The following is a 15,399-nucleotide window of genomic DNA, read 5'->3' as shown; positions in this document are numbered from 1 at the left end:
AGACAGCTAAGGACAGGCACAGAATGGCTTGGTCGTCTTTAATCCTTCCTGCGGTGATTGATTTCTGGTCACGCTGCAGTGGAACATATCTTCAGCTCTTCTAAGGAGAAAGGAATGGAGGCAGGCCCACTAACGCGGATAGTACCAACAGCAAATGCCCTTCAAAAAGAGGCATGTAGGGTCTGACCAGTTAAGGAAATCAACCTGAACCATCATTAAGGATGCTTGGTTAAGCATGTGTGGGATGCTGCTGGGAGCTCTTTCACTCTGAAAGCATCAGAGTAGTCCTTGTCCAGAATCCTTGTCTCTGTCGTAACGTGTTTGGGGACGTTAGAGATGAGTATAAACGCATAGATGAAATTCACTTGACCCCATAAAAACGTAATTGTCCACAGATTAAAGTGTGCATCTTCATAGAAAGCAGCATGTTTTGTGATTCTGTCAGGACTCCATTGGAAAATGAAACTTTAACCAGGCTGATATCGCTTTTTTAATCTTACACCCTGCCTCTGTCTCTTTGAATTCATGCGGTGTTTATTCCGAGCCTGAAAGCACTGTTTTCCTAAGCCACCAGTGCAGACCCTGTGAATAATTTACTCGTTATACAATTTACATTGGCTTTACATTATTCACAGAGGAATGACTCGAAAGCTACTGGCAAGCCAGGGGAGACTGTGGCGGGGAAATTTTATTTTAATCCAAAAATGCTATTATTTCCCACTTGAGGCAGATCAATATTAGATTTCTGAGATTTCGAAGCCTTTGTTAGTTTTATACTACTGTATGTAAAATATGGTTGGTGTAAATGAACCTTAAGAAGGGTGGGCTGCAACTGCATTCTAATTTAATTTATTCTAATTTAAAACACTTCATATTCCACAGAAACAACAAATCTTCAAGACTATATAATACCTGCCATTTTTTTCAATCTCACAATTTTCCATGGTATGAATGTTTGGAATGAAGGTATGCACAGTACCATGCAAAAATGCGTTTGCATACTTATTATTAGACCTGTGAGTAAAATGATTTTCCCAACGATGCGAATTGTCTGTCTCCACCTGCATACCGGTGACAGTCGAGTACGACATAAGTCAAATGAGTTAGGCTCCAGGTCACCATGACCGTGAACAAAATAAGATCTATAGAGGATTGATGGGATGGATTGATGGACGGATTGGATATAAAGGACATTGTGTTGTATGTGATGGTGAAGCTGCCCATCAATGATAGTACAGTAGTTGCATTTCTTCAAAAAATCATTCTTGTAGATTTAGAACACATCTTTAGAGAACCTTAGTAGGCATGTTCACACCTAAGTTCTCCCTGTTGCGATTGTGAGATAAGAGAAGAAAACCTTTATTTGTCGCGCAACGGGGAACTCCGCAATCTACAGCAGTAAAATTTGAAAGGAAGAAAGTAGAAAACTTTCCAAATGGCCCTTTTTCTTTCGCAAAAACACTCAAAGGTCTACTCTAGTAGGGTAGACATGCAGCCCGTCTTTTGCCTTTCATCTCTATGCCCACTCCTTTTAATGTTTGCATCATATGACTATAATCCCGAGTGTACAAAAAGAGGTGAATATATGCTTTATTCATTTCAGTGCAAAATCATCTGGCTAGATGGATTAAAGACACTTTGAAGCATGAAAATGATCTGCATTGCAAAGGTAATTGCAGAAAACCGCAAGTGATGCCTCCCTTCAATAGTGCATTCAGCATTTTCCATTGTTTTAGGTTTTACACAGTTCCTCCTGTGGTAGAACCGCTTTCTAATGACCAATGCAAGTGCTTCTTAGTTCGAATACTTGTCATGTGGTGTTTTCACTTCACACACTCGGTAGTAGCTGGACTGTGTTTTATTGATATCAAACCAGAGACGGTAGGCACACATACACACTGTACTCATGCAGTACTTGAAAACTCATTCCCAGCAGTGTTCCCCTCTTGTGTCAGCTGCCTTAGAGAACAACAGTAATTTGACAAAAGCTGTCACTCCTTTTGACACGACATACTCCCTGAGTGACTGTTCTAGATGGGAAAAGGTCAACGGCCTCAAAGTTGCACATTGACACACATGTCCAGCAGACCTCATCCCCTGAATGGGTAGATAAAAGTGGGGGCTTGTGCTGGGAGGGCTTGTGACAATGAGCTACAGAGACGGATGCTTCTCACTGTTGGCCTCTTGGATGTAGAGGCATCCTCAATTTTCCTCCTCCTCTCTTTTCCACATATCACTCATCCTGACAGTTCTTCCTTTCCAAACCTCCTTTCTCTGCCTCAATGTTGACCCTCCTGATCCCATCCATCCCTCCAATGGGCATATGCTAAACAGTTGCCACACACAGTTCATCACAGTCACCTCAAGCTTGTAACAAAACCCCTAAACAGCAGGACCCCATTCACCTCACTGGAAAGAGTCGCAGCTCATGCCCTGTCATTTCCTCAACTTACTGTATGTTATGCACTCTCTGCCTGGCTTGCTCTCCCACAAAGGGCATTTAAATATTAGGCCCCATTTTGGCATTCAAAATATTGGCAAACACTTGCAGAAAGGTCACACAACTGACTCAACTTTAAAACTTTTCTTGATGGAAAAAAAAATATCACATGAAACACAATAAATTAAATGAGACATATTCCACACACCTTAGCCTGTTCAGGGGCACAGGTGAGCTGGAGCCTTTACTCATTTGACTTTGGGCAAAGGCAGACTACACCCTGGCCTTGTCATCTGTTAAGTTGAGCGTAAATTAATGACATTTTCTTTTCAACTTAAAATATACTCTTAAAAAAACACACTCCTTGCACTGACTCCTCTGTCTTCGAGCAAACTGTTGCATAGTGAACATTAGCCACCTGCCTGTTGGTGGTAACAGTAGTAGTGGTAGGTAGTTGCTGGTGCTAGTAAATCTCTGCCACACTGGGACATCAGTACAGCACATTAAATCACAAGGTACTTTATTTTGGAAGTGCAGTCCAAAAATTAAAGCAGGAATGCACTCTACATTTAAATTGTTTCTATCCAGTCTAGTTTAAAAAGTACATGATGTAGCACCAGGTCCCAAGTACAGTATTTCAGGACGAATGGCTCAAGGTTAATCTCGAACCGACACGCCAAGGTCAGATAACCTACGCGATCAGAACTTCTACTGGTGGTGTCGTCACAGAGGTCTGTTGACATGGCGCTGCGGTTAGTAGTAGTAGTAAGCGTAGTACTAGTTGTAAAAGAAGGGAAGATTAGACAGATGGAGTGGGGGCAAGCCTGTTTTGCAGTCACTTAAGAGGGCAACACACTTGGACAAGCTCCCCTCGCTGAGTATTAAATACAATTAAGTGAATGGAACCGCATCCCTTCCCACCTGGACTCTAAAAGCTCCTTGTGCTCCCTTTGGTAGGCTGTAAATCCACTCCATCTCTCTGGCCTTTTTAAAAACCTATTCATCCCTTGCGTCCTCAAACCCTCATCATGTATGTAATCTGACTTCCTGAGGACTTTCAGATGTAATTGGGTTTATTCGTGGTACAGAATAGGTATATCCTGGAATCCGTTTTCCTGGAATTTGACATTTTATCATTCTCATTTTATCAAAGAGTCATTCTGTTGGCAGTCCTTTCAGACCTTTAGCATTAATCCTCAAAAGGTGTTTTATGCTTTGTCTGAACATCAGCTGCAATCACAAAACAACGCTATGTCCCCTGGGCTGTAGCCGAGGCAATATATTTAATTTGGAGTCTAGAAGCAGGAGTAGGGAGGGTTTCATTTACTTTTCACTTGAGACTTTAGCCTTTGGCAAAATTGCTGCCTCAGAGCACAACAGAAGATGGAACAATTAGCCGCCTTGGCACTTTACACCTATCTCAGCCAAGGGTTCTACAGTTTTTGTAGTACATAACAATGATGAGCCATCAGGCCCAGCAAGGCTTTCTCTGCTGGCCTAAAACCTATCAGAAGCACTGATCTACATTTACAACCTAAATTTGAATATTCGTTCCATTAAATAGTATTCATTTATTCCCAACAGAATTGTCTTCTTTCCACCGCGTTTCTCCTAGGATGCACTGCTTTCAATGTGTGTGTGTGTGTGTGTCATGTTTTTGTTTTTGATTTTTTTGGCCCAGTCATGTTTTAGCCTGCATGTGCCATTTCATTCTAATCTGCCCAGGCCCTTCACAATTAGTAGGGCTGTCCAATATAACTTAAACTAAATTACTGGGACAGCAATAGAATGTTTCTTTGACCAATCAAATTTCAAATTCATCTCAGAGATCCAGCTAGCTGGTCCACAACAATTTCAGCATCCTCTTCTGACTCAGCAAGCCGGTTCAAGGCTTGATCAAGTTCAGAGCAAGTCAAGTTCAACTGGCAAATCACACATAGTATGTAGCCATCCATCTGCAAACATAAATCCACCTCTTTGGTGATAATGATGTATTTTATTTAATGTTTTATGCTGCGTCATGTTTCATGTCTCTCTCTCTCTCTCTCTCTCTCTCTCTCTCTCTCTCTCTCTCTCTCTCTAAAAAATCCTCGTCTCACCCCTTGGGTGGTGTCCGTCCCTCATTCCGCTCGGGTCCTCTACCAGAGGCCAGGAAGCTTGAGGGTTCTGCACAGTATCCTTGCTGTTCCCAGCACTGCACATTTCTGGACTGAGATGTCTGTCCAATGTTGTTCCCGGGATCTGTTGCAACCACTCATCACCACAGGCACGACTGTCACCTTTACCTTCCAGGCTATATATATATATATATATATATATATATATATATATATATATATATATATATATAAAAGGTACACTCAGTGCATACATTAGGTACAGTGCTATGATGTATGCCTAGATGTACCTAAAAAAGTTCCGGTTAGCATCTTCATGTGAGGCAAGTGTTTGAATGCACAGCAGAATCGGTTCTTTTATATTGCTGACAGGCATTAAAGTGTGCCGGAGCTGCAAAGATGAAAATGGAAGGGGGGCATGAAACGAGATCACATAAAGGTAGTGACGTGATGATTTACTGTGGCACCTTCTCATATTTTACCTCATTTGAGATTTTTGTTTTATTCATTTTGAGATGGCCTGAGGTATTTCATTTTATTTGGCGAAGACAAAAATATGCCACCACTTTACTCCTGCACTATATTTCATAGTGCGGTGGGTACGTCTGTGCCTACTTTTGTGTGATAGATGAGGCCACTACATCAGGGTGAGGTGGGCGGGACGTTCTACTCCGTCAATCAAAAGCCCTCTCTTAAACCTTTTCGACAGCAGACATGACAAGTGCTGTGGGCCCTGCCATATTAACACTGTGAGATTAGGAAAGTGCTCCCCCGAAGTGGACTTTAAATCAACTGCATGTAATGTGGGGATGTTTTAGAATAGCTACAGTATTTACGCAGGGATGTGGTACTGTAATTACATGTTTGTTTGCTCTTGGTTTTAATGCGCTCAGTTCAAACATAAAATTGGCAGAGCTTATGTCCAATATTTAGCTTTAATCTCTTGCGGTTTTTATTTGTTTTAGCATGCAGTAATTATGCAAGTAAGTAATTATGGTCAGCTCCTATGAATTTTAAATCACGTTCATTGATGGGTGACTGAAAGTGTCAGACAAATTGAGTTGTTTGTGCTGTTTGAGTTGTCTTCACAGCTGACCATTTTCTGCAGAATGAATGCACTGCCACTGTTTGAGAAGAACAAGTCATGGAAACGCTGGAAGGGACCTTAAAATGATGTTAGTTTTCTCACCTTGTCTACTTTTGTCTTGCAGTTATGTGGCTGTGGGCTGCTGGGTGTGGGCATCTGGCTCTCCGTGTCTCAGGGCAGCTTTGCAACCTTCTCACCCTCATTCCCCTCCTTGTCAGCTGCCAACATGGTAATCGCCATCGGCACCACTGTCATGGTAACAGGCTTTCTTGGTTGCCTGGGTGCCATCAAAGAGAACAAGTGCCTGCTTCTGAGTGTGAGTTTTTTTTTTCTTTAATTGCCACTTTTACACTATCTTTGTAGATGTGTTGTACTTCGTAGACACAATAAAGGACTTCAGTGGTAACCTTTATTGAGCTAAGGAGAATGTTTTACATTATACAAATCTCACAGAACACCACCAAACAAACAAACATAAAAATCTGTGCTGAACTAATGATGAATTTATTCACAATGTGAAATCTGGGTCTGTTTCGTCTGGATGGGAGATACCACACTTTTTGGTATGAATACGACGCCTATACTTTTTCTTACAATTTCATCAATACTCTGGCAATTTAATTTTCCATTCCAAGTATTGTTATACTTACGGGAAAATGACATGACAAGTACTGGAAATGCATTCCATACCAAATACATTATGTATTATAATACAACCCCCCACCCCCTTCAGACATCATCTTATCATAATGGAGGGCTTTGTGTGCAATGATCCAAGCAGCTAAATTCTCCGGGACTTAATGCCCCCCGGCAAGGTCACACATGCCAAACAGGTCCTAGATGAGGGACAAGACAAAGCACGACTCAAAGACCCATTACGATAAATACAAACAGACTTGGGTGATTGGTCCCTCCTTGGGAGCCAGTCCCGGAAGTGAGGTTCATTCATTCAGTGCCTGGTGGCCAGGGCTCAGCCCGAATAGGCAACGTGGGTTCCCCCTTCCCAAGGGGGTTGGGTACAGTATACAGTAACCTACATTTGATGCTTTTACAATGTCAGAATATAGTGAAGTAATACTCTCTTTGACTGCATGCATTACAGTTAACAAATCGTATTGTTTCGTTCTGTGTTCGCAGCAAAGTGTGTAGCTTGCTAACTTGCTATCATGCCCTCACATGCAACACCAACTCTTAGTTTATATCAAATATATTGCTTAAGCCACTTTCCCAGCTGACTTTGGGTGATAATGCAATCAAAAAATTACTAAATAAAATTTTACTTGTTTTATTTTTATTTAGCTAGATGGAGAGAAGCGATCTAGCTATCCATTCCAGGAAGAAAAGCAGCACAGTATCTTCTGCATGTAACTGCAGATGCCCAAACAACCTGACATAGTCTTCTTCTGCGTATAACGTACATAAATAATTGCCTTGCACCTTCAGAACACATACATTAAGTAACACACATTAAAGTGCTGAATGTTATCATAGCGTCCATTATTTATATATGATGTACTCTGCTGAGCATAATCCACAATTTAATCACAAATTAATTTACCCGTTATTAAGTCAGACTGATCCTGACTGATCAGTCAGGATCAGTCTGGCAAAATAAGATCTTATTACCAATCATCAGCGCAAAACATTATCATTAACATTATTATGTTCATTACCCAAGGTTGCCAGCATTTGTTTCATTAAAACAGAGTGTCAATCAGCTCCATAATTGATGTCGGTGGAACATCTCCATCTGAACAGCATTGAATGGTTCGCTAAATGACGAATAAGATAGTTGGTACAAATACAGCACCATAGATGTGCAGTGTTTATAGTTCTTTGGGAGAATACTAAGATCCACTCAATTGCACATGATATACAACGAGTTGTATTTATATTTAATCTAGAAGAAAAAAAAACTCCTGAAGACATCCTCACGTCCCATTACATATTCTGAAGACACATTTTGTGAAAGAGCAGCAAGAATACAGATGATGGTAAATGGGCTTTCACTGTCAAGGTGTCCGGATGGTTTCGTACAGAATTGGATCCGGGTAAAAGTAAACTCTGATAAAAGATTGTTGCTAAAAAAAGATAATAATAATAATACTTTTATATATATATTCTGTATATATAAATAAAGTACAAATAATACATAATCTTTGTATGTATGTTGTAAAATAATAACGCTAGTCAACAAACAGGATAAGATGAGAACCACAAGCGCTTGCAAAAGGCAAGGAAAATGTAAAAGGAAAAAAAAATTCAAACCAAAAACCACAATTTAAATGTAATAAAGCACAAAAAGGAGGCAAGAGAGAAACAGAGCAAAATCAGGAAACGTCGAGCAAATTGCACTTGGAACAATGGCTTGAGCAAGGTGAATTACTCGACACTCAGTTGTCGGAAGTCCTTAAATAGTGCCGTGATTGTGATGCATGACAGATGCGCAGCCGGAGAGAAAGCCCACCTATGCCACCTGTTGGAAACGTAACAGAAGCAGAATCAAGACATTCACTTGTATCGCACATTTCCACCTTAGGTATTCAAAGCACTTTTTCCTCATTTACCTTCTGACGAGACAGTATCAGGAGGTTCAGTATTTTGCTCAAAGACACATCAGCATGGTCATAATGGCCGGGGATTGAACCTCGAATCACTGGGTTGGGAGATGACCACTCTATCACTGAGCAATGATGCCCCAATTCTCAGATCATTACTTTATTTCTTTTCGCAGCAAGTAGACAACCGACGAGACGTCTCCATTGCACCACACGTCAAGGGCTGAGTCCCATCTTGCAAATAAGCACCAGTGTGTCTGTGTCAGTGTGATTTCTCCATGGTAGTCACAGCCCACTCAATCACACTGCCCCGCTGTCTCCTTGCTGGTCGGTTGACTGGACATGCAGCACACCAAAACCTTCCGACACAATAATGTACTATTTATGACACCTTTCCTGGTGTTATTCAGGTTGCACAAAGCTCTGCAAAGTGTCTATCATTTGCACAAGTTAATTACACAGGTTCAACCTGTCGAGAGCTGGAAAAAAGATGAGAACTTGAGTTTGTGCTCTCTACGCTTCAGTCCTTGCATCAGTCGAAAGCTCCACCAAATTTGACATGGCTGCCTTTACCTGCCAAGCAAAAGATAGCTTGTTTGTATGTTTTGCATAGTTTGCAAGTGATCATGCCAGCGGTTGAATCTTCCACTCTTTCTTTCTTCCCACCTCCTCTTTCATCTCTCAACTTGGGTATTTTCTGCTTGAATATTTTTAAAAATGTGCAACTGTGTTATATCATCTAGTGACTGATATGCCATGAATTTAGTAAGAAATTTTATTTTCCCATATTGTCATGACTAAATTTAATGTCTATGTGGCATTTTGAACTGGTGAAGTCAAACGGTTGTTTTTCCACACGTAGCACATACTTTTAACAGGGCTTTTTGATGTCAGCTAAAGTGGTTTCGTAATATTTTTTTTTTCCCGCTGGCTTCTAAAAAGTGTCTCCTCTCCCTTTTTTCTGACAGTTTTTCATCATACTGCTGATAATTCTCTTGACAGAGCTGATATTACTCATCCTGTTCTTCGTGTACTCAGATAAGGTAGGTTCAATTTGTCTCTTGTTTTTTAAATAAAATGAACTTGGTCTCGTTTTCCTTTGTTTGCTCTTGTCATTCAAAAAGTGACATCTCTCACACATGCAGATTAAATTCAAACAAAGGTGTGAATATATTCAACATATCCCCATTCTAAATAAAGCTCATCTGCTGTCAGAGGTTACGTCCCAAAATGCGGACTAATCCCCACCAGTTGGCTTGCTACAAGTGGTTCAGTACACATTTCCCATGACCTCACGTTTGCTTCAAGTTAAGTGTGTGCCTATTAGGGGACAACAGATGACAATATTTCAAGAAGGCGAGATTACTGACATCCATGTGCAATCTGAAGTCCAATCTTCTCCAAATTGTTCTACAAATATTTATTATGAGGCTTTTAAAAAACAAGCAATGACAAGCGCTGAGTTTCTTTTTCAAGGACAAATTAATAATTGTACATATGTATTTTGAGAGTCAAAAAATGCATTAAATATATTGTATACACACATGCGTGCATATTGTGTGTGTGTGTGTGTGTGTGTGTGTGTGTGTGTGTGTGTGTGTGTGTGTGTGTGTGTGTGTGTGTGTGTGTGTGTGTGTGTGTGTGTGTGTGTGTGTAGGATAGAAAGATGCTGTTTATAATGCCAATATATATTGTATCTATCTAATCTAATAATGTTTTATAACAAATTACAGCGATGGCAGTGATGAGTATTTTTTTTATTTTACAATGAGTAATAAAGCAGTCATTCTGAATCAATTCATCATGGATAATAGCCTGGACCTCTGTATCACTGAAACTTGGCCTTAGCGGAATCCACCCCTCACTGGAAGCCAATCCGATTGACTGCCGGCACTGAAAATCAAACTATGACATTGGTGGTGTAGGGACCAAACAGCCCATATCAGGGATTCACCCAACCCCAACCTTGTCTTTCATCCCTGAAAATCACTCCTGTTCCACACTTCCTGTAATTTGCTATAATCACATCAATGGAAACTGCACGTTTTCCGTTTCATTTTTGTTTGATTTATGTATTTTATTTTTTTATTATTTTATTATTTTTTTTATAGTTTGTCTGTTTGTTTGTTTTTTGTTTACATATTCTAAACTGTATAGCATCTTTGATTTCTTTTGAAGAACACTCTAAATTAAATGAATTATTATTATTACTATTATTATTATTCAGTCTATGTTAGACTTCAATTTGAGCAACTGCCAGTGAGTGACTTACTTTTCACTAGTCTAGCAGTATCGTAAGCAATGGGCAATACATTGAAAATAGAATCTCATATATTCTCAATGTGTAGAGCACAGGTGTCAAAATCAAGGCCTGGGGGCCAGATCCGGCCCGCCACATCATTTTATGAGGCCCCCGAAAGAAAATCATGTGGGTTAACTTGTATGATCCTTTCAAACAAAAATGCATTGAAAGGCCAAATTGTAATGTGTAATAATGATGTTGAGATTTTCCAATGATTTTGTTACCCACAAAAGTAGTAATGCGAAAATCTTTGTGGTTTCAGTCATAACAGCCCTCCGAAAGAAGACCTAACTCAAAAGTGGCTCATGTCAAAAACGACTTTGACACCCCTGGTGGAGATCATCTCTCTGCTTTCTGTGACTTATGTCAGTAGCTTGATAACAGGACAAAATCTAACATAACCGTAGGTGAAGGTTTACATCGCAGCTGTCTGGCCTTAGCCACAGACGGTGGAATCTGTCAAGCATCGTGTATTTTAACCAGGCAAAATTATTTTATATTAAAAGCACACTCGGATGGGCTGAACATTGGCACTTAAATAGTAGGTCTGTATGTAATAATGATGTCAATACTAAAATCCCCTCTAAGAATCTGATTTAAGGGCTTTTTTGTGATGACTAAAGCCAGAGATTGGCGATGGATGTTCTGTTTTCACTGAGTTTGAAACAGGTACCACTTATTTCCAAAATTCATATGCACGTTTCTACTCTTGCCGGCCCAAGTGCCCCTCTGAAAATGTTAATAGAGAGTCCTGTCATGGTGTTGTATGTAAATATCGTTTGACTATTTAGTTAAGGCCCTATGGGAGTTAGGCGCAGTTAATGCCACTTCTCTTTTGAGAGATGTTTATTCAAACTTAGTCTTCAAAGCAGATAAAACATTCATTTAGCAGCCAATTCTTCTTTAGATTTGGATCAGAGCTCAAAGCACATCCAGCAGCAGCCAATTTGTTTGCTTCCTTATCTCACTAATATTATTGTCTGAACTTTATGGAGGTGATTGGGCAGAATCCTCACTGTGACCCTTCCCATGAATTTCAAATAGTCTCCACACTGCTTTGCTCCCTGATGTTGAGCAGTTGAATTGAAGGAGCGCTCTGATTTTTCAAATTTCTGATACATTAGAACACCATGTCCTACTCAGGTATAAGTGTCTCATTTCCATCACTTCCAGCGAACATTAGCAGTGTTTTATGTCTTCCCCGTTAGGAAAAATTACATAGGGTGGATAATGTTTTAAATCAAATGACATGCCAAACCACTGTATTGATCACAGCTATATTTTATTTATTGCTCTTCAAACATCATTACAAAGGAAGGCCATTGCATTTGAATAAAATCATTGTTATTTTAGCCTGTCATCCTGCAGCTCTAATGATATGGTATGTGCCTGAGGACCAGGCTATATGCAAAGGCGGTGACCATTCAGTGGCCTTCTTCCCTCTCGTGGAATCCGGTATGCCATATCAGGCATTCTCTGCTACAGGCTGTGATCAGAGGAATGATTAATCCCCTTCTGCTACTTGATCTTCGAATCACAAGGCATTTATTAACAAGCCTGGAATACGAAACACAACTGGCCGCCTTTCATTTTGGATTGGCAGATGATTATCGATTCTTTACTCTTTATAATATATAAAGTGTTGCAATTCCCTTCAAATTTTTTCCAACGTTTTGTCCCTATCAATCAAGTGTAAGACTTTAGCTACACTAAGATTGGACTGTAGTATTTCTAATAGTAAACTGCCATCTTGCTTGTGTAAATGAGATAGTGAGAATGCTTTCAGCTGTAAATGGTGCAACACCATAGAACCATAATAAGTAATTAATTGAACTATGTTGAAAAACACAATACAGTAAACCGAAGGTGAACAATGTAGAATGAACAAAAGGTATTTTCTTGACCGTACATAATCTGTACTATAATTAAATCAGGTCCTGCAGTTAGCAACCAGCTGACAATAGCAGATGGCCAGGCCAGAAAACAGATTATTGCCATTCGTCTGTAATGCTGTGACCTCATTGTTTCTGTGTCAACCCAACACGCCAACCCAAACAGTGGTAGAGGTTTATTAGCTCACAATGCAGAGGCAAAGAGAGAAGAGGAGCAGCAGAGCATGGGCAGAAGGATGGAGGGCAGAAGTAAAAATAAATAAATAAATAAAAAGAAGGTTAGTACCTCTTACTACCTTAGCAGAAGGTAGTAAGAGACAGTAGTTGGACTCAGGAGAAAAAGAAGTGAGATAAAGATAGGGATTCAAATTGGTGAAGTAACAGAGGCACAATGTCAATAGTTTACACGGAGAGCCAGAATGTTAATGAGTGGAGTGCAAACCCTAGCCGTGGTTAAAAGGATTTCTCGTCAAAGCTTCTTGCTGGTTCATAAAGGATGACATAAGGCAATACCACTTTTGAAACTGGGGCTGGGGAAGATGCCTCCTTCATGACTCAAACAACAAAAAGTGACAAATATTATGTACCACCACCACACCATCTCTCTTTTGGTGTCTGTGAGATTTGATTATGTCATGACATGAGCCAAGAAAATATTTCTATTCATTCACTACTCATCGTGTTCATTGGGTTACTGGTGAGACGGGACCTATCGGGCTTGTGTGCCACAATGCCAGAAAGTTTCATGCAAATCAGTTGTGTGTTTTTTTTTTCTTTTTAATCATCTTGCTAATTCACTATCAAACCAGCCAACAAACAGCGTTCAAAGTATTTTAACATTCGATAAGTGCTAATTCATATGAGGTATACACATTCAAGTAATGGTTGCCATTTAAAAATGTCTAGCATGACGTTTTGGGGACTAATTAAGAGGGGCAAAATAAGGAATCCAGCTACTACGACAATCTGATATTGTGCCACATTTGGTGATTGCTTATTGCATCAAACACATAATCAACCAGTATCTATCTGTTCAGTTTGTGGCTGTTATTTATTATTTCAAACCAAACAGAGAGCAAGCAGTGGTGTTGCTCTCAAGCTATTGAGCATTCTGGCCTTGGGCAAGGCTTCCAATGCATCAAGGGAATTCAATATCCACTTTAATGATGTGTTGTTGAGGACCTTTTGCCCTGATACTCTCTCTCTACATCATTTATTAAACTTTTGGAACAATTATCGCAACACTTCTGGACAGTGCACAGTGACTGGAATCAAGTGAGTGAAAGCAATTAATATAAAATTAGTAGTGGAAGTGCGATTGTGATAAGTGCACAGTCCGGTGGTTGTTCGGTTGTTAGTGCGTGGTTGTCTAGAAATATTTCTTATCTCAGTGGTCATATGTTGACTGAAGCAAGCATTTAGTGCACATGGAGAGTTTACGCGGATGCGGAAGAAATTTGATAATTGAATATTTTTAATCCGTTGCTTGGAGCAATGGATTAAAAATAATATTTTCACAAAGCACTAAGTGCTCATTACACTCCCTACTGTAAATATGCAATACTGTACTCTGTTTCTACTAGAGCGGCTATCTGAGAGTTCAGTCATTAGACATTCCTAGTCAGTGCCTCGGCTAATTAGAATGGCACTCAGAGGCTTACAGAGCTCCACCAAGGTGCAACACGTGCAAATTGGATCAGGTCGGGGGAAAAAAAAAACCCCTCATAGAAACCCACTTGCTGCATATTCATTCTGTAATTGGGTTTCAAGCATTATTCCCGGATAAATATTATAAGGGAATACTTGCCAAAAATGTAATTTTTTGGCCTTCCAAATTTCATGACCATTTAGTACTAATTTAGTGTAGTTTTAGGAGTAGTTTTTTTCATGTTCAGGTGTCAACAAAAGCATAACTTATTAGGCATTGGGTCTAAAAGCGCATTTGGCTTCCTGATCTTTTCTTGACATTATGTGTATCCTATTCACATGTTTTAGAGGTTCCAATTATGAGCAATTAAAAAAGAAGAAAAACGTGCAATCAAAAATGTGAGCACATTGTACGATGGCTAAATAAAATACAACAGAACTCAGTTCTGGCATGCTACCGTATGATTCAAGCTAACGTGTTTTTGGCGTGCGCTCATGCATGCCGTTTAAGCTGGCATATGTTTTACCACTTTAAAACTGCGCCCAATAATACAGTGTGTTTTGTCTATTTGTAAAATACAGAAATTAGCACCCATTAATGAGACTGCGCCCAACCACACGGTGCGCCGAATGGTCACGAAAATACGGTGTGTATATATATATATATATATATATATATATATATATATATATATATATACACACATTTTTTGCGCTGCAGTCATTTGTCTACCTTTCATTAGCCTTAAATCTAGATTGTTAGGTTCCATGTCAAGTGCAAAAAAAGGTTTTCACACTTCAAATGAAAGATATGCAGTCATTGGAGACCAAGACGATTTTACCATATCCTTGTGAATGCGTGTATGTGTGCATGTGTGGTGGATTGAGGTGTGGAGTAGAAGGTGGTTACTCTCCACTGACTGCAACGAGTCGTTAATGAGCGAATAGTATCGCATAAAGCTGAGAATGTCAGCAGAAGATGGAAACAAAGTACCAGATTGATGATAAAGCTCTTCATCTCATTTTCTTGTACAAGGACTGATGCAGAAAATGTGGGCCCTGCACCCCAACAAGGCATACATAGACACGCTCCTCTGCATCAGCAAAATTATAAAACCGCACAGAAGAATGTTATTGGAAGCGATCCTAATCTTATTTCCGTTTTAGAGTTCGTTTTAGAGGTCATCGAAATAGACTTTGCATGGTTACCGAAGCATTTTAATGCAAAAGAGGATTAATTACTCAGACCTAATCACGTTTGACTTTTAGCATCTCTCTAATTGCCATGGCGATCTTCACCACTGCTGCTAAAACTTTGATTTTTATTCAGCCAATTCCAGTCACTGTTCTTTATAA

The 15,399-nt window shown here is 39.7% G+C and overlaps 1 protein-coding gene across 2 annotated transcripts in view; it reads left to right on the top strand.

The window, feature by feature from the left end:
• Window positions 1–15,399, top strand: part of tspan9a (tetraspanin 9a) — a 202,738-nt gene that overhangs the window by 177,075 nt on the left and 10,264 nt on the right. For both annotated transcript variants that reach the window (XM_052061785.1, XM_052061784.1), the window contains 2 exons: window positions 5,769–5,960; window positions 9,171–9,245. In XM_052061785.1, coding sequence (XP_051917745.1) covers window positions 5,769–5,960; window positions 9,171–9,245 — 267 coding nt within the window. The remainder of the gene's footprint in view (window positions 1–5,768; window positions 5,961–9,170; window positions 9,246–15,399) is intronic.

Source organism: Hippocampus zosterae, chromosome 3 (genome assembly GCF_025434085.1).
Source record: "Hippocampus zosterae strain Florida chromosome 3, ASM2543408v3, whole genome shotgun sequence".
Taxonomy (NCBI): domain Eukaryota; kingdom Metazoa; phylum Chordata; class Actinopteri; order Syngnathiformes; family Syngnathidae; genus Hippocampus; species Hippocampus zosterae.
The sequence above is the reverse complement of the archived record's forward strand: the minus strand, read 5'-3'. Positions and strand labels throughout refer to the sequence as shown.